Source organism: Ctenopharyngodon idella, chromosome 9, assembly GCF_019924925.1.
Source record: "Ctenopharyngodon idella isolate HZGC_01 chromosome 9, HZGC01, whole genome shotgun sequence".
Classification (NCBI taxonomy): Eukaryota; Metazoa; Chordata; class Actinopteri; order Cypriniformes; family Xenocyprididae; genus Ctenopharyngodon; species Ctenopharyngodon idella.
Genome location: NC_067228.1, coordinates 21,944,472 through 21,968,282, shown reverse-complemented (window position 1 = coordinate 21,968,282; position 23,811 = coordinate 21,944,472). Strand labels below are relative to the sequence as shown.

At 38.5% G+C, this 23,811-nt stretch overlaps 1 protein-coding gene across 1 annotated transcript in view; it reads right to left on the bottom strand.

Moving 5' to 3' along the window:
* The window catches only part of asic4a (acid-sensing (proton-gated) ion channel family member 4a), a 108,438-nt gene extending 91,864 nt beyond the window's left edge, over positions 1 to 16,574 (bottom strand). Inside the window, exon 1 of the mRNA XM_051904636.1 lies at positions 15,456 to 16,574. Within this exon, the coding sequence (XP_051760596.1) occupies positions 15,456 to 16,031 (576 nt within the window). The 5' untranslated portion in view covers positions 16,032 to 16,574. The remainder of the gene's footprint in view (positions 1 to 15,455) is intronic.
* Positions 16,575 to 23,811: the final 7,237 nt, after the last annotated feature.

Genomic DNA, 23,811 nt, shown 5'->3' with positions numbered 1-23,811 from the left:
CATAAAAAAAAAAAAAAAAATTAAAATACTGACCCTGAACTTTTAAATGGTAATGTATATTACATAAAAATGAATTGTTGTAGTATTAAACTAGACAAATGTGAAATTTAAACATTTCCACTAGTTGTCTCAGACTTTTGGACCCCCATGTACATAGAAATTGATGTCTAAAAAAGGTCCAACAGAGACTAGCTGAATATCGAACACTGAAATGTGTTCCTTCTGTTGGTTATGAACGTGTCAAAAACACTGGGTGGCCGTTTAGTGGGTCCCAGCTGCTGCCAGCAGTTCTTATACTGCAAATGTCCGACATGGCCTTGAATCACACAGAGCAAATTTCACATCAAAAGCAACAGACTTCAGACACAGGCACTGAACTGACGGTACTCTGAGCTGAGGGAGAATGTGGGAAACCTTTTTTAAAAGAAGACTGAGCTACATACATCTACTGTCTGGGAGTAAAAATGGATTATAATAAAAAGCTATTTGGTGTAAAAAAAAAAAAAAAAAAAAAAAGCGACATTTTCTTTCTGTCCTTTAAACTCGGGAGAATGCTAAAAGAAGAAAATGGGACAGGGTAGCTTCCCACAATTATGATTTACATATTCACATCAGGACTGTGTTTTGGCTGGTTCTGTGACCACAAACAGCTTCAGCCTACAGCATGTGTGTGACTACAGCTTACTGTAGTAAACAGCCTCAGCCATTAGTGCTCCAAAGGTGTCAGAAAAATTTCACTCAGTATGTCAGCGCCCTGATTATCAACACTGAAATCCTGCCGGCTGCAGCAAACTCGCCCGAATTTCTCCTGAAGGTGGTTTACACGACCAGTCAATTTACTAACAGAAATCATAACTTGCCTCATTGCAAACATGAACTTCATCTGCAAACATAAAAAGACAGTTTAAGAGTTAGCATACATACCCCACTTGTTTATTACAAAACAATTACTCTCCACAAGGTCATTTCCGATACATTTTTCATACTATGGGCCTTTAAAGAACACAGCTGAATAAATAGATGCTGCATCACATATTGTGCGGCATGATGCAATGTAATTTTGTCCTTTCTAGTGGCTTCATTACAGTGTAATGTGTTCTTCAGGACACTTCATAACCAAAATGTACTTGGATGGGAAAATGAGGGGTGGCGAATCAAGCAGAGCTTGATGAATTAGATGACATTTCCATGCATCTGAAGGTCGAGTGGTTTGTCAACATCGATGAAACCTTGAGATGAATGACTGGCTAATGTGCTGCATACCTCACTGTGAACGTCATTGTTACGGCATTGTCTGCTGGGAAGGAAACACATAGAGATGTTTGTATACATATAGGCCATATAAATTTTGTTGTATTCAAACTGAGTAGAGCTGAATTAATCGTTAAAAGCGATCTCGATTCACACACCCATGTGATCTTATTCCTAAATGACAACAATTCGCCTGTGTCTATTAAAGGGTTAGTTCACCCAAAAATGAAATTATGTCATTAATTACTCACCCTCATGTCGTTCCACACCCGTAAGACCTTCATTCATTTTTGGAACACAAATTAAGATATTTTTGATGAAATCTGATGGCTCAGTGAGGCCTCTATTGCCAGCAATGTCACTGAACCTCTCAAGATCCAGAAAGGTACTAAAAACATATTTAAAACAGTTCATGTGAGTTTAGTTGTTCTACCTTAATATTACAAAGTGACGAGAATACTTTTTGTGCACCAAAAAAACAAAATAATGACTTTTCAACAATATCTAGTGACGGCCGATTTCAAAACACTGCTTCATGAAGCCTCAAAGCTTTACAAATCTTTTGTTTCGAATCAGTGGTTCGGATCGCGCAAACAAAGCCTCGTTTACTGAAATCATGTGACTGTGGCGCTGCGAACCACTGATTAAAAACAAAAGATTCGTAAAGCTTCAAAGCAGATATTGTTAAAAAGTCATTATTTTGTTTGTTTTTTGGCACACAAAAAGTATTCTTGTCGCTTAAGGTAGAACCACTGAACTCGCATGAACTGTTTTAAATATGTCTTTAGTACCTTTCTGGATCTTGAGAGGTTCAGTGACATTGCTGGCAATGGAGGCCTCACTGAGCCATCGGATTTCATCAAAAATATCTTACTTTGTGATCCGAAGATGAACGAAGGTCTTACGGGTGTGGAACGACATGAGGGTGAGTAATAAATGACATTATTTTCATTTTTGGGTGAACTAACCCTTTAAACCTCTGAAATAAAAAAACACAAACGGAACGTTCAAATCCAACCTGATCTCACGGCAAATCGTACGTATTTTACGAGGTGGCTAATTCGTATGAATTTGTATGACCTCATTGTATGAATTCATACGCTTTTTTTGCTAAATTGTACGTATTTTACGAGTTGCTAAATTCGAATGAATTCATACAAATGACCTAACCCTGCTCTAAATCTACCATCCAGATCCATCCAACAATGAAACAATAGAAGTATTTATGAGTGAGTCATTGAATCATTCATTCAAAATGATTTTTTTTTTAAAATAATTCATTCTAATTAAACATTTTTAAATGCACTATAGCAATTAACATTTTGTCAGAACATAGTAAATTTCCTGGGGTTTTTTTGGTTTTTTTAAGTTGCCTGTTCAGAATCATGGGAGAATCATGATCTCTTTTTGAAGAAAAAATGTGATTCTCAGTTCATCTGGAAATGTGCAGCTCTTCTGTTGAGTTTTTTTTTTTTTAATCATGGGAAATAATCGTTTGTTGTGCATTTACGTGTGCCTAGGGCCTTTATAGATAGTTAGTTGTCCAAAGTGGCCCATTCTAAGCTCCTCGTTAAGACTCGCTTGTTGCCAGATAATTACAGTCACACAGGACCATTTTCAGTATCATTTACCACACGCAATGCAGCTTATTAGTTCTAACAAATAAACATGCTGAATAAAATTACTAGAGAGTTACTGAGATTATTTTCAGTAAGCTGGATGCAGCTAAATATACAAAACCCATACTAAACGTGCTTGCATTTACAAGCTAAGGGCCCTAAAAAATTTCCATAGGCCCCATCTAATATCAAATAACAACAGTTCTACCAATGGACCAATATAGGTCCATAAGGAATGAAATTAATGAAAATTAGCTAGAAGTATTTTTGTTAATCCAAAAAGTATATCCAATTCACTGCTGCTCGTAGAAAAAACAAAACAAAATGACACTCCCCTCTGGAAGCTTGTGTTCAAGAGCCTTCAGCTCTGCTATCTGCACTGAGGAGAGGGAGGGTGAAGAGTTGCGGTGTTCTGCATCCGTCTCCTGAGGGAAGGATTAAAGCAAAGGGGTTTGTTGCTCAAAACAGAGACGAACATATTCGCTCTTTGTTTGACTAATATTTAGATTCATTGTGCGAGCACGAGATGCTCACAGTTTGTTTGACTTCAAGATTTGGAATCATTGTATACAGACTATGTGGTGATTTTTGATGAACAATTGATAGTGTGTTCACTGTTTTATAGCAGTTTGATGATTTTATATACTCGCATTATATTGAAGAAGGCCACTGCACAACAGCAGTTATCTACCAGTATTAATTTCAGAAACCTGACAGTTGACTTACACAAATCTAAGAAGTGTGAGAGGTCTCAGTTTTTCAATATCCAATCAATCAATCAATAAGAAACAAAACATTATAAACAAATACATATATAAATAAAAATTCTGAATTGCACAATGAAGGTAATGTTGTCATTGTAATCCAATGAGAATTGGACATGCTGATGCTAAATTTGCTATTTGTATTAGACCTGTTTGCACACGGAGTTCCGGGTATCAACACAAATTTTACGAAACAGTACACTCTGCTCCGTAATGTGCTCAAGTGTACAAACAAACCTCAAAGATCAGCAAAAGGCAGTGCCAAGTGTGTGACATTCGACATAATTCAGAGCACAGGGTAATCGTCCAACCAAGCAGACATGCCAGCCCTTCATGCTCTGCTAGACCGCAGACCAGAATACACTGAGTGACATTTATGTTCTTTTATTTTCCACTTTAATGTTGCCTTACCCTCTCTACACTGACATTTCCATGCACTAAACAGAACAAAGATTTTCACTTGTGCGATTTATTTGATATTTAAGCATATGCTGCTTTTTCACACAGTAATTAAACCGTGGCACGAAGACAGAGGAGAAACGCACATCCATTACCCGGACCAGCCCGTTCTCGAGGCCTGATTAATTTTTAAAATGAATTTGTAGCTGGTTTAATTCTAGGATTTTAGTCTTGTGGAGATTCAGGCTCCTTCCTGAGTGAATGTGAATCTTGCTTGACTGAGAACAAAATGAGCAAATTAAAACTTCTCAGTTTGGTCAGTTGATATGAATCAATAATGGCAGTGTATTTGGAAGGAAAATATGTGATATGTAAGAAACTTTAAAGTTTTGTGACTCAGAATTTTAACATTAAGTTTTTAAACATTATTTAGTTAAAGCATTAGGTATCATAAAATAACAATGAACAATACTTTTACAGAATTAATAAATTGTGGTTAATTTTAAAATGTTAATTTCTACACACTACTGTTCAAAAGTTTGGGATCTGTAAAAATTTTAATGTTTTTAAAGTCTCCTCCTAAGTCTCCTCAAGGCTACATTTATTTGATCAGAAAAACAATAAAAACAGTAATATTGTGAAAAATTATTACAATTTAAAATAAAGATTTTCTATTTAAATATATTTTAAAATGTAATTTATTTCTGTAATGGCAAAGCTGAATTTTCATCATCATTACTCCAGTCTTCAATGTCACATGATCCTTCAGAAATCATTCTAATATGCTTTGGAGCTCAGAAACATTACTTATTATTATGTATTTTCTTATATTTTGAAAACAGTTGTGCTGCTTAAAGGGTTAGTTCACCCAAAAATGATAATTTTGTCATTTATTACTCACCCTCATTCTACACAAATAAGACCTTCGTTCATCTTCGGAACACAAATTAAGATATTTTTGATAAACTCCAATGGCTCAGCAAGGCCTCCATTGACAGCAAGACAATTAACACTTTCAATGCCCAGAAAGCTACTAAAGACATATTTAAAACAGTTCATGCGACTACAGTGGTTCAACCTTAATATTACGAAGCAATACTTTTTGTGCACCAAAAAACAAAATAACGACTTTATGACAATATCTAGTGATGGGCGATTTCAAAACACTGCTTCATGAAGCTTTACGAATCTTTTGTTTCGAATCAGTGGTACGGAGTACGTATTAAACTGCCAAAGAAACGCCACCCAGTGGTGAACCATTGAAATTTCGAAACACTTCTCACGTAATGAAGCCTCGTTTACTGAAATCACATGACTTTGGCAGTTTGATACACGCTCCGAACCACTGATTCGAAACAAAAGATTCGTAAAGCTTCGAAGCTTCATGAAGCAGTGTTTTGAAATCGCCCATCACTAGATATTGTCATAAAGTTGTTATTTTGTTTTTTTGGTGCACAAAAAGTATTTTCGTCACTTCATAACATTAAGGTTGAACCACTGTAGTCACATGAACTGTTTTAAATACATCTTTAGTAGCTTTCTGGGCATCTGTTAATCATCTTGCTGGCAATGGAGGCCTCACTGAGCCATTGGAGTTTATCAAAAATATCTTAATTTGTGTTCCGAAGATGAACGAAGGTCTCACGGGTGTAGAACGACATGAGGGTGAGTAATTAATGACAGAATTTTCATTTTTGGGTGAACTAACCCTTTAATATTTTTTGTGGAAACCGGGATTTTCAGGATCCTTTAATGAACAGAAAGTGCAAAAGATAAGCTCTCAGAGCATTTGGCATGGAAATGGATATTACAATACAGTACACAACACGCTGCTGTGAGCAAGTAAGACATGCTGCTGTTGTACAAAAAAGTATGAATTACCCATGGCAGATCTATACAGGTGGAGCTGGGGAAGGTGGAGGGTTTCTGAAAACGCGCTGCAACTGCTACAGCAAATGCTACAGCAAATGCTGACCAGCGAGCTCATTGGCTACTGATACAGCAGTAACCAATCAGCTGTGCCCTATAGAGAATGTTGTGATTGCCATCTAGATTTAACATTGGATCAATTTAATGCATTCTTGCTGAATAAAAGTAACAATTAATTAAAATAGCATATTTATTAAAATACACTAAAATCTTGTAAAATCATTTAATTATTTAAAGGATGCTGACATCTAGCCTTAAAGAAAGGCTGATATGGAATCCAGGGGGCTGAACCTCTCCTAAATGAGGCCTCAACAGCTATGATTTGAGGCAACATATTTGACATGTAGTTCGGAAACCGGACGCAGAATATCATCGTGCGCCCCGATTAAAATCCAGTCAGATACCAAAGACAGACGACCGCTGTGCTCCTCTTCAGGGCTTATCACTTTCTTATTGCCTCTAAGCCACAGGGAAGAGGAAGTTCTGAATGAAAAATAAGCTCAAACAGAATTTCTTGCGGCATGTGTAAACAGTGTGCCAAAGAGTATATCCATCTTGCTGCATTAGAAAACGCACTGCATTAGCTTATTTTATTGGCACGCATGCATTTAGCTATATGCAGAAGTGCAAATGTATCCATACGGATGGGTTTCTCCTCATTATCAAACACAGCAGACTTCCCGCCAAAACCAGAAGAACAAGATAATTAGTCATGCCGGGCTAGGGCCTGGGAAGCAATCTGACAGAGGAATATATTGATTTAGGAGGGAGGGTGAAGCAAACAGCCGAAGTTAGGGGTTACTATCAATCTTCTCCTCCAAGTCTATCAGTATATGATGAAGCACGTATGCGCGCTCGCTCACATACACTCGTTCCAACAGCTCGCAGGACAGCTTGTCAGAAAGAGACAAATGTAAGTGGGAACTAATGTCTCTGTGGACTCTGGAGGGAGTTTACAGCCTCCAAACATTAGGGGCCTGATTTTTTCGCCAAGTTTAAAGCTATCCCTTGAGCTGCAGACTTTTCGGATGTAGTCGGCTGGCTAAATCGGAGGATGATGAGAGGAATGGTAACACGAAAAAAATCCCTCTGAGTGAAACGCCGCCTCTGCATTCATAATACAGCAATCAGTCTCAGGTGTGGGTTGTCTTATGGAATGCTGCTGCTGATGTGTTTAGCCTAAAGAGCGCTGATCTATTTGCCAGGGATTCGAATAGCCCCGCTGTGATTGGTTGTGTGTGTATGTGTGTTCGCTCCGTCTGCCCTTGTCTCCTTCACACAAACATAAACACTCACAATAGTCCCCACGTCCCCTAAAAGCAGGAATGCCTTGAGGATAAGCATGTTTACAGCTATGCCTCTCACATGCAATTGCGTCTCTGGCGTGCTGAAGGAGAGATAAACTGTTATGCGGGCAGCTGAAGGCTGAGGCTTTGAGTGGAGGATTTTTATGTATCGGTAGTTCAGCGGTTCAATAATCTGTGGAGACCTGCGACAGCGGAACTGGGCGGCTAATTGACGGGCTGTTTGGACAGAGCCGCGGGAACGCGGTCACTTTCACGCTCCCTCAGTCCTGTGTTTCTGTCAGGAAGACGGAAGAAGGAGAGAGGGGAATGCGGAGAAGAGCCAGACGTTGAGCCCGCAGGGGGACCTGATGTCACTCACACAGCACAGAGCTCTCGGGCAGCTCTCGGAGAGAAAGACATCCTACCTCAGGAGCGGAGAGTGCCAGTTCCTCGCTAACACAATGTGAAACACCTGTTACTGCCAAAAGCCTTCACGTGTCTCATACCTCAAGCAGACACGACACCGCTCCATCTCCAGAACTTTTGGCTGCTTCTGCAGCTACCGTACTTGTGCATCACTTTTGTACAACAACTGAACAAGATTCTTTGACATTTTAGTAAAGTAGACAGATGAAAATAAAATTGTGGGATCAGGACACCATGCGAGCTCGATTCGAACCCATGTTTCTCACACGAACACCACGGCTCAGTGTGTCTGGAACAAGGAGGTTGATCATTCTTGTGAAAGCTATCCATTAAAATGCACCTATTATGCAAAATTCACAAAATTCACTACAATTCAGCTTTTCCATCACAGGAATAAAGTACATTTTAAAACATTAAAATAGAAAACAGTTAATCAATGGAGAAAGATGCGTTTTGCTTCCAGATGGTGGAAGCTAGTTATGACTTCTACCAACACATGCTAACCAGCTAATCTTGACCCCTTGGTCTGGAGCATATGTGCTAAAAACTAGGTCACGGTGACAGTTTTAACCACAGGAAAGAAAGATGACTTAAGGAAATTTGCTCCATAATGAAGCAGCAATGCTGCAAAACGTACAAGACAAGACAGCTGACATTTGAAAGTGACTTGTTTTATTAAAGACATGTCACCATACCCCAGGAGCCACTCGCTCACATATTCAGTTCTAGTAAATCTATTAAAGCATGTGCTTCTCAACACTCCTGTTCCAACTGACCTGACAAATGCTAACAGTGGTCCTATAATAATATCTGTCCTCACCCTGGGCTTTAGATCAATCTAGGTCAGTGTCACTCAGTTATCCGTAGGAATATATGCACAAGGGATCTGTCCTTGCTTAAAACAAAATCGGAAAATACATCCGCAAACAGAGCAAGTGGAAGAGCAAACACAGATAGTGGAGCAGGCTAAAAGAACCAAAGACCTCTACGTACATGCTGGACTTAGCTAAAGCACTCACAATCCCCTTCACCACCAGGAGCTGACAGTTAGGTAGAAAGGAAAACTGAAGCACAGCTATTTATATTCAATTATGTCTAAACATCTTATTATGATATCTATTGTGAGCAATTATCATGAGTCAATAACAGCTGAGTGTTTTAATTATACCCCATGTCGAGGGGAACAGAAAGCAAATAATGCTGCAAATCACATGCACAAATGCACTCACACAGTGTTTTTCTATCATGGTGAGGACTTTCCAATGACTTATATTGTTTTTACACTTAATGAATGGTATTTTATATACATTTATTATATATAACAGAATCTTTTTTGCGTTTTTATTAATTAAGACATTATTTAGTGTGTGTATTAAAGGATTAGTTCACTTTTGAATAAAAATTTCCTGATAATTTACTCACCCCCATGTCATCCAAGATGTTCATGTCTTTCTTTCTTCAGTCAAAAAGAAATTAAGGTTTTTGAGGAAAAGATTCCAGGATTTTTCTCCATATAGTGGACTTCAGTGGGATTCACAAGGTCGAAGGTCCAAATTGCAGTTTCAGTGCAGCTTCAAAGGGCTCTACATGATCCCAGACGAGGATTAAGGGTCTTGTCTAGCGAAACGATCGGTCATTTTCTAAAAAAAAAAATCATATACTTTTTAACCACAAATGCTCGTCTTGCACTAGCTCTGCGATGCGCACGCATGACGTAATCACGTTACAAAGGTCATGCATGATGTAGGCGGAAGTACTGATCTAGTGTCTACAAAGCGAACTTGCAAAGATTAAGCCAAACGCCCTTTACAAAAAACAAAAAAAACAAAAAACAATATCAGACCATTTTGAAGATGGAGGAGAAAATTAGATGAAGTTTTTCGCCCTACCACGGTACTTCCGCCTATATCACGCGTGACCTTTCAACGTAATGCGTGGCACATCGCAGAGCAGTGCAAGATGAGCATTTCTGGTTAAAAAGTATATAAATTTTTATTTATTTTTTAAAAAATGACTGATCGACCCTTATTCCTCGGCTGGGATCGTGTAGAGCCCTTTGAAACTGCACTGAAACTGCAATTTGGACCTTCCACCCACTGAAGTCCACTATATGGAGGAAAATCCTGGAATGTTTTCCTCAAAAACCTTAATTTCTTTTTGACAGAAGAAAGAAAGACATGAACATCTTGGATGACATGGGGGTGAGTAAATTATCAGGAAATTTTCATTCAGAAGTGAACTAATCCTTAAAGCTAATGTACCTGATTTGGCTAACTGTCTGATTTGGGACATTTGGTTCCCACAGTGTAGTCAAAACCTGATCTAGAGTCCTTGAAATAGGGCTGCATGATTTTGTTCAAATATTATAATTGCGATTTTTAATCATGATTGTTGTCATTTGAAAAAAACTTTTTAAATTGAATCAGTTATTGCACTTTCACATAAGCACAAATCAAGAGAATGTCAACTCATACACAAGGTTTATTTGACCTCATCTAGTTTCCTGATTTATTATTATTTATGTATATTATTTATCATATACATTAACACAATCTCTAAATTATTAAAACCTCTAAAACCTTAAGCATTTGCGAAAAGCTAAAACAGTGAATATTAATTCTGTTAATGTTTTTATATTAAAAGAACAAAAAATACTTTAAATAGTAGCTCAGAGGTTGCGCACTTACATTTATTCAGCAACCACAATCACAAACAATATTGATATATGGATTTATTACAGTTTGTCACTGAGAAGGTTTGCTCACAGATTTAGTAACAGCAAATAGCACAAGTGGCCTTGTGAAGGAACACACTGGCTGTATTACACTCTCTGAGCAGAATATCTCAGTGGAGATTACTAATGTTTGTCTGCGTTTTCAGATCATCAGTGTTTCATCAGAGTGTGTGCATGGTTGCCAGGTTGAGAAGATTAAGTAAAACACTAGGCAGAAAATGTATCTATTTGAGAGAAAAGCTCTATGAAATCTGGCAACCCCAAGCATGAAAGCTCATGGAGGCTTGTTACCAATGCAAGTTAAAGGGTTAGCTCACCCAAAAATGAAAATTCTGTCATTAATTACTCATCCTCATATCGTTCCACACCCGTAAGACCTTCATTCATCTTCAGAACACAAATTAAGATATTTTTGATAAAATTCGATGGCTCAGATGTCAAAGTCACACCCCCCAGTGGTGAACCATTGAAATTTCGAAACACTTATGACGTAACGAAGCCTCGTTTATTGAAATCATGTGACTTTGGCAGTTTGATACACGCTTCGAACCACTGATTTGAAACAAAAGACTCATAAAGCTTCGAAGCTTCATGACACAGTGTTTTGAAATCGCCCATCACTAGATATTGTTGAATAAAGTTTTTTTTGGCACACAAAAAGTATTCTCGTCGCTTCATAACATTTAGGTTGAACCACTGTAGTCACATGAACTGTTTTAAATATGTCTTTAGTAGCTTTCTGGGCATTTGAAAGTGTTAATTATCTTGTTGTCAATGCAGGCCATTGAATTTTATCAAAAATATCTTAAAACAAAGGTCTTACGGGTGTGAAATGACATGAGGGTGAGTAATTAATGACAGAATTTTCATTTTTGGGTGAACTAACACTTTAACAGAAATGTCAATAGAAAAAAAAAAAAAAAACTTTTTCAGGAAAAATAACCAGAGGGCCAATATCACAGACGATTATACTTAACAGAAAGAAGCAGAAATCATGATCGCGGTTAAAATACGATTAATCGTGCAGCCCTACCTTGAAATATGATTTGACAATGTCAGTAACTCAGATACCTATTAATTTTAAATAAATACAAACTTCATGAACATTCTAGACTGATGTACTTTTTGTACAATTTTAAATGTGTTATGCATGTCAACTGCAATAAGCTTTCTAGGAAGAGGAAATTCTTGTATCCACAAGAGAGACAAAATGCTACATAAATCGAATGCAGTTTCATAATTCATTTACCTCGATGAGGCAAAATGGAAATGTTATTTTTATTAACATCAGCATGAATCAAAGACCATAAATTAAACATTTGTGCTTGGCAACAAATGAATATGAAATGAATATGCACATCCAATTTGAAAATTTCTCTTAGATTTTTTGCCATCTCGTTTGATTATGAAACAGTCTGATGATCCATGATGCAGACATTCAAAAGTACCTCTGTTCTTTTGATATAATGATTATTGTTGCAGTGTTTCTGAATAGGAAGAGCTCTAGGACTTGGGGCGTGGGAATGACAAATGAACAGCTCATATTATGAGTGCAATTGCTGAAACCAAGTAGTGGGGCTAAATGCCAGGGATGTGATTGATCGAAAATATACCGCTTTCCCTGCTGATGCAGTCATTAAATAAACGCAGCATCTGGAATCGGCTAGACACGGGCACGCCGTGTGCTCTTTTCCTCAGGCTAGTGATTCGCACGCACCCAGAGGCCAGGAGGCTCAGCTAAGGTCATCTCTCACACTTCATGCTAAAAATATCAGTCGGTCTGCTATTAATATGAAGCTTCCGGGATAGTCATAGTGATCCCTGTTTACTCTTACATTTGCAATGTTGTCACACAGGAAAGGCTAAAGAGATGCTTCTCAAAATTGCTCCTTGTTTTTCTGCCTGGGTTGCGCAGCCCGTGGGATGGAGGAAGTGTCTCGTCATGCGTGGAGACAGCAAGATGCCTGTAACTAATCTAACTGACAGCCTCTCAGACACAGATCACAGGGCTGATGGGAGAGAACGGTGGAGCAGAGAACTTTCCAAACAGATTAATTTATAAAGAAGTCTCTCTTTCTGTGGCTCACGAGGGGCCCGCTCCTGACATGGGATAGCCCATTTAAAAATCTTAAAATAATTCAAAAAAATTCTGTCCTCATTTACTAACACTCATGTTGTTCCAAACATGTATGAATTTCTTTCTGCAATGAAACACAAATGGAGAAATTGTGAAAAAATGCACTGCTGTTTTTTTCTCATGCAGTTACAGTGAATGGGAATTGAGGCTTTCAAGCGTCAAAGATGACGCAAAAACACCATTAAGTGCATTAGGTAGGTTCAGAGAATGTTTACAGGCAAAATCCAGTTATTTCAATAGGAATCCACATGACAGCGAATTTAACCATGCAGACTTCGGATTGTGTTTAGGTTTGTCAAGTGGATTCACCACAATGACCAACAGAAACTTCTATTTGAGCTGCGCTTCATACTTTGCTACACTTTTGACAGTAGACAATGGACCTTCTTTTGTCTGCGGAATTTTGCTAATGTGACCACACCTTAAGTCTTTTGAAATAATATGATAACTTTCTGTAAGGAATTTAAGTTTATATTTAGTGATAGGCCTTCCCTTCAAAAGCTGTTAACCACTGCTGATGTAACAGTGAGTTAGAAGAACCAAATCTGACCTGGTTTGTGAATGAATCACCATATCAACCAATTCAATAAAAAGATATCACTCAAAAGAATGATTTGTTCATGAAATCAGACATTGTTACTTCTCTCATTATCTCCTAAGAACATGTCAAAAAGGCCAAGGGCAGATGATTTTTAATTCAATAACAACTGTCTGTTCATTCGTCTCACAAAAATATTATGTGGCTCCGGAAGACTCATATAAAGGGTTAGTTTAACCAAAAATGAAATTTCTGTCATTAAGTACTTACCCTAATGTCGTCCTAAACCCGTAAGACCTTCATTCATCTTCAGAAAACAAATTAAGATATTTTTGATGAAATCCGAGGGTTTCTGAAGCACACATAGGCAGCAAGTCATTGCACATTTTGAGGTCCAGAAAGGTAGTAAAGACATAGTTAAAATAGTCAATGTGACTACAGTGGTTCAACCTTAATGTTACAAAGTGACGAGAATACTTTTTGTGCGCAAAAACAAAACAAAAATAATGATTTTATTTAACAATTTGAACTACGCAGTTGACGTAGTGAACGCAGTTTAACACTTCCGTGTTCTATGCCAGAATGCAGACTTATTATTGGATATGACAACAGTTTAAATTGTTAAATAAAGTTGTTATTTTTGTTTTGTTTTTGCACACATAAAGTATTATCGTCGCTTCATAACATTAAGGTTGAACCACTGTAGTCACGTGGACTATTTTAACTATGTCTTTAGTACATTTCTGGGTTCCGAATTTGTGTTCCGAAGATGAACAAAAGTCTTTGGGAACAAAAGGTTTGGGACGACATGAGGGTGAGTACTTAATGACAGAAATTTCATTTTCAGTCATACAGACTACTTTTATGACACTTTTATGGTGCTTTTGGATTCCTTTTTAAACTTGAAAGCTTCAGTCCCAATTCAGTGTTACTGGACTGAAATACTTTTTTTTTTTTTTTTTTCCCAGAAATTCTCCAATTGGGCTCCACAGAAAAAAAGTCATCCAGGTTTGGAACGACATGAGGGTGAGAAAATCGTCTTTTAATGTCTGATGCAGATAACTGGTTCCACTTGAATTCAACAAACAGCAAGCACAAACAACAGCGAGGACAACACTTCACATTTACCTGGCACATGTTTTACACTTTTTTTTTCGCAGCTTTGGTTTTATCTTTCTGCAGAACCATGGCATTTTTCCTGATGTGGCCAATGGGAAAATAGACCGAAGAGGTGAGGGTGAAGATACAAAAGAGGTGAAAGAAAGAAGTAATGAAAGAGAGAGAGAGTCTCAGCTGTCACTTCTAATTTCTTGTATCATAAATGGTACTTAGGATCAAACCTATGTATCTACCTGAGAGAGAAACCTTGAGTAGAACAGAAGACTAAAGCTCTACAACACATCAAAGGGTCACTCCATGTTATCATGAGGATAAGACAAAGAAAGTATCCGTCTCTGGAAGGTAAGGCTACGTATGTTCAACACATCCTATTAAGACTTGACAAATGTTCTTTGCCACTACCAAAGCAATATTCATTCATCCATCAGTACACATAACTTTAATAAATATGGCATGATAGACACATATAAGACCCTCCGGAGTGGACTTGAGTGGCTTATGGAATTTGTTTTATTCATTTTAACCAATTTAGCTAATGCAAAAATCATGTATGATTTCAAACTCTAAATATTTAATTCCAACAGTGACAGGATTGAAATACAGCACTGAGGAAACTTCACTCTTGGCATAGGCAGCATGAATGGAAAGCGAGCGAGAGTTTTTACAAAGCAATATTGTTGCCATGCACTCTTTCAGCGGCTGACACTGGTGGAAGTATCAAACATTAGAAAGTATACAAATGCACCCTGCTCTTCTCCCTTGAGGACAACAGCTGAATCCCCCGCTGTTGTCGGCACATTATAAGAAATCATGAGTACAGGAAAACAGGACCACTCCTGTGAACACAATGAGGGTAGCGTGCCCGGTCTGTGCCCTATTTACAAAGGCTATGTCCAAATGAATAGTCACTACAGGGGAAACCAGAGAACAAAGCATATCTATCTACTTCACCGCTGACAGAAATTGTTTTCTCTTGTAAAGATAAATTGGATTTGTTTGCAACACCTGCAGACTCCTCAGTTTCAACTGAGAACAGAACATTCGGTTCTAAAGCGCAAATAAACTCACTATTCCTGCAAAATGATACAGGAATATGGACATTTATTGCTCTTTAGACCTCCATTATGTTCTTGATTCTAATAATAAATGGCCCAAAGTTGTTTTTGCCATTTCCTTTTCCTCTAAAATTAACTTTCTGAAGCAAAAGTGCAACTTTGAAAACTGCAAGAATCAGAAACTTTCCTCAAGCTTACCACTGTGAAGTCGTCGGCCGAGCAGTTCTGTCCACTGAAGTTGCAGCTCTTCAGCATCTCTTCCAGCTGGTGACCCGTCCGGTTGAAGATGTCCTGCATGTCTGGCGCTGGATACTCCAAATCGGTGGGCTTGTGGCCGTCCTTGTTTTTGGGGGGCAAGCCGGTCAGGTTGGCCAGGTGGTAGATGTCGGCGTCAGTAAGAGCAGAAAAGCGGAAGCGATTGATGTTGCAGATGGTCACGGCGGGGAACACCATCTCCGGGGTGGCCTCTTCGTTCAGCGCCGTGACGTGAGGATGCTCCAGGTAGGAGATGGCACACTTTGCCGCCTGGTACAGAAAGAGAGCCAGGGACACCAGAAACGCGAGAGCCCAGAGGGTCTGTCTGACTCCCAGCCGGCCCGACACAAAGATGTGGTTAATCCCATGGAGCGAGCTGGCATTGGCAAAGCCGGCCAGGTCCTTGGTTGGGGGGCTGCAGCTCTCCTCGATCAGGCTCTCTTTGTCCCCATCCTGGTTGCCTTTCTGCTTCTCATCCTCCTCTGCAAATTTGATTTTGCAAACAAATTCGATCGGCATGTGGGCAGCCAGGTCTGCGTTTGGGATGCTTGGATAACAGCTTGGAGCCCCAGTTTCCACTAACTCCCGTTGCTCTGATGAACAAGATCTCAACTCCAGAAAGAAAACAAGGGAAAAAAAGGCATGCAGAGCGAGAGCGAGAGCGGCCGTTGCTGTCGCGTGCAGTGGAGGGAACTGCCTCTGTCTCTCAGTTTCAGCTCTCCTGTGCTGATGCTCGTGGTGCTGCGCTCGGACTGCTCATCTGAGCACTTGTTCGGCACGCTTACGAGTCTTGCTTACCAGCTGTGATAGACCTAGGGAAACAAACAACAACAACAACAGAAAAACATAAAACAAACCTCTTCTTTGCTTTATAGACACAGATGAAAATGCAGCATTTTGGCTCAAGCTAAAAGAGGCTGGGGGGGCTTCTTAATAATTCATGAGGAAGCAACACTGTGATTATTTCCTCTTCACCGGCACAAGCAGCAGCAACTCAAACACCCCCCACGCTCTCAGTCCTCTCGCTTTCTCTCTCCGTCTCCCGCTCTCTCTCTCACACACACACATACGCGTACATATACACTCGCATCCACCTCTCGCTCTCTCTCTCACTTAATCCACTTGTTTGAGATGCTTTCTTACCCCTTGACCACAATAAGTTGTCATCAAAGGCTGCTCCGCTAAACATCCCAGACAAGATGAGAACGTCAGGAGGGTCAGTGGATTTTAATGTCAGCCCCCCACCCATCCACCCCCACCTTAGTCCCAGAAGACATCCTAATTGCAACAATAATGAGGCGTGAGGAGCGAGCGTAAACAGCTCACAACTCTGAATAATCAATCTTCAAGAGAAAAAAAGCTAAGAAAAAGGGAAAAAGAGAAAGAAAGGATATTGATTGTGCAGAAGCATCAGTCAAAGATTAAGGAAAGCAGTACAACGGTCCTTTCTTATCAGGAATTAATGGTAGCATCACCGGGCTCTGGCACGAATTTAAATTAGTGCCTGTCTCCAGATCTAGGATCGGATGACACCGAAGATGCAGAAATAACGTATTGATCTTGACCCTACTTTCACACTTTTCATAGACGAGCACTCTCGTGCTGTTAATAGCCTTTTGCTATTGCCAAACAAAATTATGTAAAATGCATCTCCCTAATGCATAGTTTTCTTCTATAAATGCAATTAGCTTTACAGGTCACATCTCTGTGGGATGAAACATTTGGAGAAATGCAGTATTTTAAGGCTAATCAAAAGGCTTTAAAAATTCAAGAACCAAAACAAACTTTTTTAATCTCAATCTCCCTTACTTATCACTGATTACTATTAAGCATATACAACAGGTTAATAGTAATCAGTGATAAGTAAGGGAGATTAAAAAGGTTTGCGTTGGTTCTTGAATTTTTAAAGCCTTTTGATATGGTATGCTGGGTGGTGCGTTATCAAAAATGCACCTGGTGCAGATAGCCTATGTTTGATGGATAGAGTGTTTGATGGACAGAGTGTCTTACTCTCATGACACAAGCTGAAAGTATTCGGGCTGCGTTTACACCGGCACAAAAAAATCCGATTTTTTGCTCACATCTGACACAGATCGGAATTAGTTGCACATGTGTAAACACAAAAATCCGCACGAGATCCGATTTTTTCGCATCCAAATGTCCACTTCCAAATGTTAAATCATATCCGATCTCTGGACATGCGACCTACGTCTAAACACGCATATCCGATTCCCATTGGAATTCCAAGCCACCACAAGGCGAGGGCGACACGTTTGCTTACTAAAAGGTAGCTTTAAATGTTGTATTATGAAGCAGACGTGTCTGTATGCACTCGCACTAAAAATTTGCAGCTTTATTATTGAGGTAGAAACTTTATATGTCTATTTTTGCCTTGAAAGAAATTGTGCGCGCGCGCACACACACACACACACACATTCAGCAGCTGAATTTCAACCTCTGCCCGGTTAATTTAAAGGAGACCGCCGTGTGTTTTTTTTTTTTTTTTTTTTTTTAATTTTAATAAACCAAAAGCTTCACTGGGTAGGCTACTCTCTCGTGTGCGCGCTCACTCTCTCTTTATCATTCATTCAAATAAAAGTAATCTTACCTGCTACTTTACAGGTGCTGGTCATATAATTAGAATATCATCAAAAAATTTATTTATTTCACTAATTCCATTCAAAAAGTGAAACTTGTATATTATATTCATTCATTACACACAGACTGATATATTTCAAATGTTTATTTCTTTTAATTTTGATGATTATAACTGACAACTAAGGAAAATCCCAAATTCAGCATCTCAGAAAATTAGAATATTACTTAAGACCAATACAAAGAAAGGATTTTTAGAAATCTTGGCCAACTGAAAAGTATGAACATGAAAAGTATGAGCATGTACAGCACTCAATACTTAGTTGGGGCTCCTTTTGCCTGAATTACTGCAGCAATGCGGCGTGGCATGGAGTCGATCAGTCTGTGGTACTGCCCCGGTGTTATAAGAGCCCAGGTTGCTCTGATAGTGACCTTCAGCTCTTCTGCATTGTTGGGTCTGGCATATCGCATCTTCCTCTTCACAATACCCCATAGATTTTCTATGGGGTTAAGGTCAGGCGAGTTTGCTGGCCAATTAAGAACAGGGATACCATGGTCCTTAAACCAGGTACTGGTAGCTTTGGCACTGTGTGCAGGTGCCAAGTCCTGTTGGAAAATGAAATCTGCATCTCCATAAAGTTGGTCAGCAGCAGGAAGCATGAAGTGCTCTAAAATTTCTGCGTTGACCTCGAACCTCAGAAAACACAGTGGACCAACACCAGCAGATGACATGGCACCCCAAACCATCACTGACTGTGGAAACTTTACACTGGACCTCAAGCAACGTGGATTGTGTGCCTCTCCTCTCTTCCTCCAGACTCTGGGACCCTGATTTCCAAAGGAAATGCAAAATTTACTTTCATCAGAGAACATAACTTTGGACCACTCAGCAGCAGTCCAGTCCTTTTTGTCTTTAGCCCAGGTGAGACGCTTTTGACGCTGTCTGTTGTTCAAGACCGGCTTGACACAAGGAATGCGACAGCTGAAACCCATGTCTTGCATATGTCTGTGCGTAGTGGTTCTTGAAGCACTGACTCCAGCTGCAGTCCACTCTTTGTGAATCTCCGCCACATTTTTGAATGGGTTTTGTTTCACAATCCTCTCCAGGGTGCGATTATCCCTATTGCTTGTACACTTTTTTCCACCACATCTTTTCCTTCCCTTCGCCTCTCTATTAATGTGCTTGGACACAGAGCTCTGTGAACAGCCAGCCTCTTTTGCAATGACCTTTTGTGTCTTGCCCTCCTTGTGCAAGGTGTCAATGGTGTCAAGTCAGCAGTCTTCCCCATGATTGTGTAGCCTACAGAACTAGACTGAGAGACCATTTAAAGGCCTTTGCAGGTGTTTTGAGTTAATTAGCTGATTAGAGTGTGGCACCAGGTGTCTTCAATATTGAACCTTTTCACAATATTCTAATTTTCTGAGATACTGAATTTGGGATTTTCCTTAGTTGTCAGTTATAATCATCAAAATTAAAAGAAATAAACATTTGAAATATATCAGTCTGTGTGTAATGAATGAATATAATATACAAGTTTCACTTTTTGAATGGAATTAGTGAAATAAATCAACTTTTTGATGATATTCTAATTATATGACCAGCACCTGTACTTCCCTTCAGAATTCTAGATTTAATGACTGTAAAATAACAAACGCAAATTACCTTTATTTTTCCTTTATTTACCTTTATTTTCAGTCGTTCAGTCAGATTTCGCGCTGCAAAACATCCATAAAGCTGTTAACTTATCCATTCTGGCAGGTAATCATGGCCACCCGACGTGAAATATTATAATTTATATTATTTATAAATTTATAATTTATAATATATAATTTCAATAGCACGGCCATTCAAAAACCGAGGGTCTACCCTGTGCAGGTAAAACTATCAATGACAATCATTTTGGGCGGGAATTAATGTAAACACAGATATTGGATACCAGTCGCTTCTGAAGTGAATGTAAACACACTGGCCAAAAAATCGGATATGGTCAAAAGATGGGATCTGTGCATTAAGACTTGCAGTGTAAATTCAGCCCTTGTTTGACCTTTTATTGAAAGTAGCCTACCTGTTGATGCCTTCACGAGCACCTGTAAAAGCTGTTTTGTGGGGTTTGAGTTGAGTCAAGCGAGACGCGCGAAAGGGCCGTTTGCAAAATATGCTGTATTTTTGTAATTCCGCTAGGTGGAACTAATGTCGCAGAAACTGCATTTAAACTGCAAGTCTTAATGCACAGATCCAATCTTTTGACCGTATCCGATTTTTTGGCCAGTGTGTTTACATTCACTTTAGATGCGACTGATATCCGATATCTGTGTTTACATTACTTCCCACCCCAAAATGATTGTCATTGATAGTTTTACCTGCACATGGTAGACCCTCGGTTTTTGAATGGCCGTGCTATTAAAATTGTTTATATATTTCACGTCAAGTGGCCATGATTATCTGCCAGAATGGATAAGTTAACAGCTGTCAGTGTCATGGATGTTTTGCAGCGCGAAATCTGACTGAATGGATATAGACTGGAAAATAAAGGTAATTTGCATTTATTATTTTATCTACGGTCGTTAGATCTATAACTCTGAAGTTAAATAAAGTAGCAGGTAAGATTAAAAAAAACACGGTGTTAACAACCTCACTAACTAATAAGCAGTAATTAGGGGTTTATTGAGGCAGAAGTTAATAGTGAGAATTGGACCCTAAAACTAAAGTGTGACCATTTTTCCTATTGTACCAAAATCGTGCTAAAATGTGACCCCAAAACCGTGGTACGTTCCGAACTGTGACTTCTGTGTACCATTTCACCCCTAATACATACACACACACACACACATATATATATATATATATATATTAGAGGTATAATGGTACATGTATTCGTCCCGAACCGAACAGTACGGAAGTCACAAGACGAATACACTCACAGGCGAGCCACACTCCAATCCAGAAGGGAGTGTGCGCGGTAATGCAACGCTGTTTGCTACCAGTAAAAAGCGCAGGTGAAGAAGAGACGATGATCAGTATGTTTTCCTGTAATCTCTCAACCAGTGTTTCAACTGTGGAAAGAATAATATCTCACATAGCATTACATTTACCTCAGGCATTATTTCACTAGAGAAATAAAGTCTAGAGAGGAGCAATTCATATATGCACTATATTAGCTTATATATTCATTATATTTACTTAACCTGTTAGTACTGTCTTGACTATTTAATGTATGTTTGAATAAATTTGTCATGAAAACAAGTTATGACAGTAACTGTGTAAATGATTATATTAAAAAAAATGAATTGGAGTAAAAAAAAAAAAATATTAACTTTATAATTAGATTTAGAAGCTAATGAAAAACCTGCCTGTGCAATTTACATGTTTTTTTGTTCTTTTTATTTTTTTGAGTGCTTATAATATCTAAAAATAAATAAGTATACCCTATAGTTTACAGCATAAGCTAAGATTTTATCCCAAAGAAATCTTTAATCATAATTCAATTTATTTAAACACACAGATGCACATTTGTTAAAAAAAAACAGTTTAATAAAAAAAAATAATAATAATAAAAAAAAGCTAAGTACCGAACCATGACTTCAAAACCGAGGTGTGTACCGAACCGTCATGTTTCTGTACCATTAAATTGGTTTCATGAACATGCCAATGAGTTCACTTTACTCAAATCTCAATTCAATAGAGCACCTTTGGGATGTGGTGGAATGGGAGATTCGCATCATGGATGTGCAGGCAACAAATCTGCAGAAAATGCTATTATGTCAATATGGATATGAAGTTGAAATGACATGAGGGTGAGTAAATGATGACAGAATTGTAATTTTTGGGTGGACTAACCCTTTAAGGATAATCTACATGGATACATCACTTGATATCATCTGGGAGTGAATTATATATGCAGTATACCTGTGTATAATATCTGTATATAAAGTTTCCCTATTAAACAGTATTTTCAATATTGTTCTCTGTAAATGGAGATCTCCTACCTCAATATTTACACTATGTGCAAGGGCACTCCTTACTTTGAAGACTTGTATCCATAAATAAACAAGCATATGTCACCTTACATTTACACCTGGGATTGATAGTGAAGGAGCGCTGTTACTCTGACAAATGCCAATGTGTTTTTCTAATTGTAATGAAATTACTCAGGGTCTTCAGTTAATTATAAGGGACTTTATTAGGACAACAAAGACAAATATATGGGACAACAAAGTGATTCACCCCAGTGTGTCATGGCCCTACAGCCCAAATACATATATAATGCATGTTAATCATGTGCATGTGCATGAGGAAATGTGTCTTTTCCTCTTAATACCAGTGTTTAAGCAATGCAGGATTACTCTGAAGCAGAAAAAGCTGTTTTTATGTTAAATTTCTCTCCAGGCTTGTGTTTTTCAGTTTCCATGCCAGGTCAAGTTTTCTTAGAAGTGTTAGTGGGACCTTTTATTTTTAGCTCCAGTAATATTGACAGATTTACAGTACTTCTCAAAAAATGACTCCTCACTGGTTATATTTCGATGTTTTTTAAAAAAACATACACAGAGGTCTGGGTTAAGCCCTGAATATCAAACTGGCACTAGAATCACCCCTGCCTCTGGCTTTTGACACATGGCATTTATTTATTTTATTTTATTTTATTTTATTTTATTTTATTTTATTTTAAATTATTATTATTTAATGAGTATTTATATATGCAACACTTTATACAACAGTCACTTGATGGTGAGTCTCTAGAGCTTACTGGAGCCTCTGGGATTCCTTTTCCCCCTGAGCGGCAGTGTTCTCCAAAGCTATTCAGATAATATTTATGCATCTATCAGCCTCCTAATTCTCCAGTCAGTCAAACATCGAACATTCACAGCTAAAGGCTCAAAATATATTTAATATCATGAGAAACTCTCTGCATATAGCTCATAACCTAACACAGGTTTTCATTTTAAACCTCATGTGTAAGCCAGAATTTGTTGTCTTTAAAAAGTCTTTCCCAGAGGAGACTGTTTTCAGTTACATGTTGGAAGCAAAATGGGGCTTCATCATGTTGTTCTGATGGATGCACTGCAGGGGGAGGGAGGACAGGGTGAGGAATGAATCCTAACCTTGTTCCAGTGATATGAGACAGCAACATGCTCAGAGGACACATCTGTCATATGGCATAGGAAATCTCCTAAACCGAGTTATGCTGCCTTTGGTACACAACATGGACATGAGTCTGATGTGCCAGCGAGAACGGTTCACGTATAATATTTGCAGTTATCAACTTTTACAACTCTGCAAAATACACTGTACAGTACTGTATTGACAGGATTCTAACTAAAACTGACATCTGCTGGAATAAACCACTGACCAATAACAGTACCAATGAATTTTATTACATAGCATTCTGTGAAAATAGCCAAATTCAGTTGTGCATGCCACTTTTTTATAGATATTTGTGACTGTTATAATGGTTGCTTGAGCATTTCTATTCTGCACCAGCATCCCAAGGTGAGATATTATCAGGTGCAGTAAGTTTCGAATGGTGTGAGTGAGAGAAAATTCTACTGTGAGGGATATTCATTCAGGAAGTGTCAGGAACACCTCTTGAATATCACTTCTGTCACTGCTTCTATGGACATTATCTTGGCTAGCACATTTCTGCTATAGATTTGTCTTCAATTATAGAGGAGAGAATGTAAGACTTCCCTCCCTTTTACAGAGAAA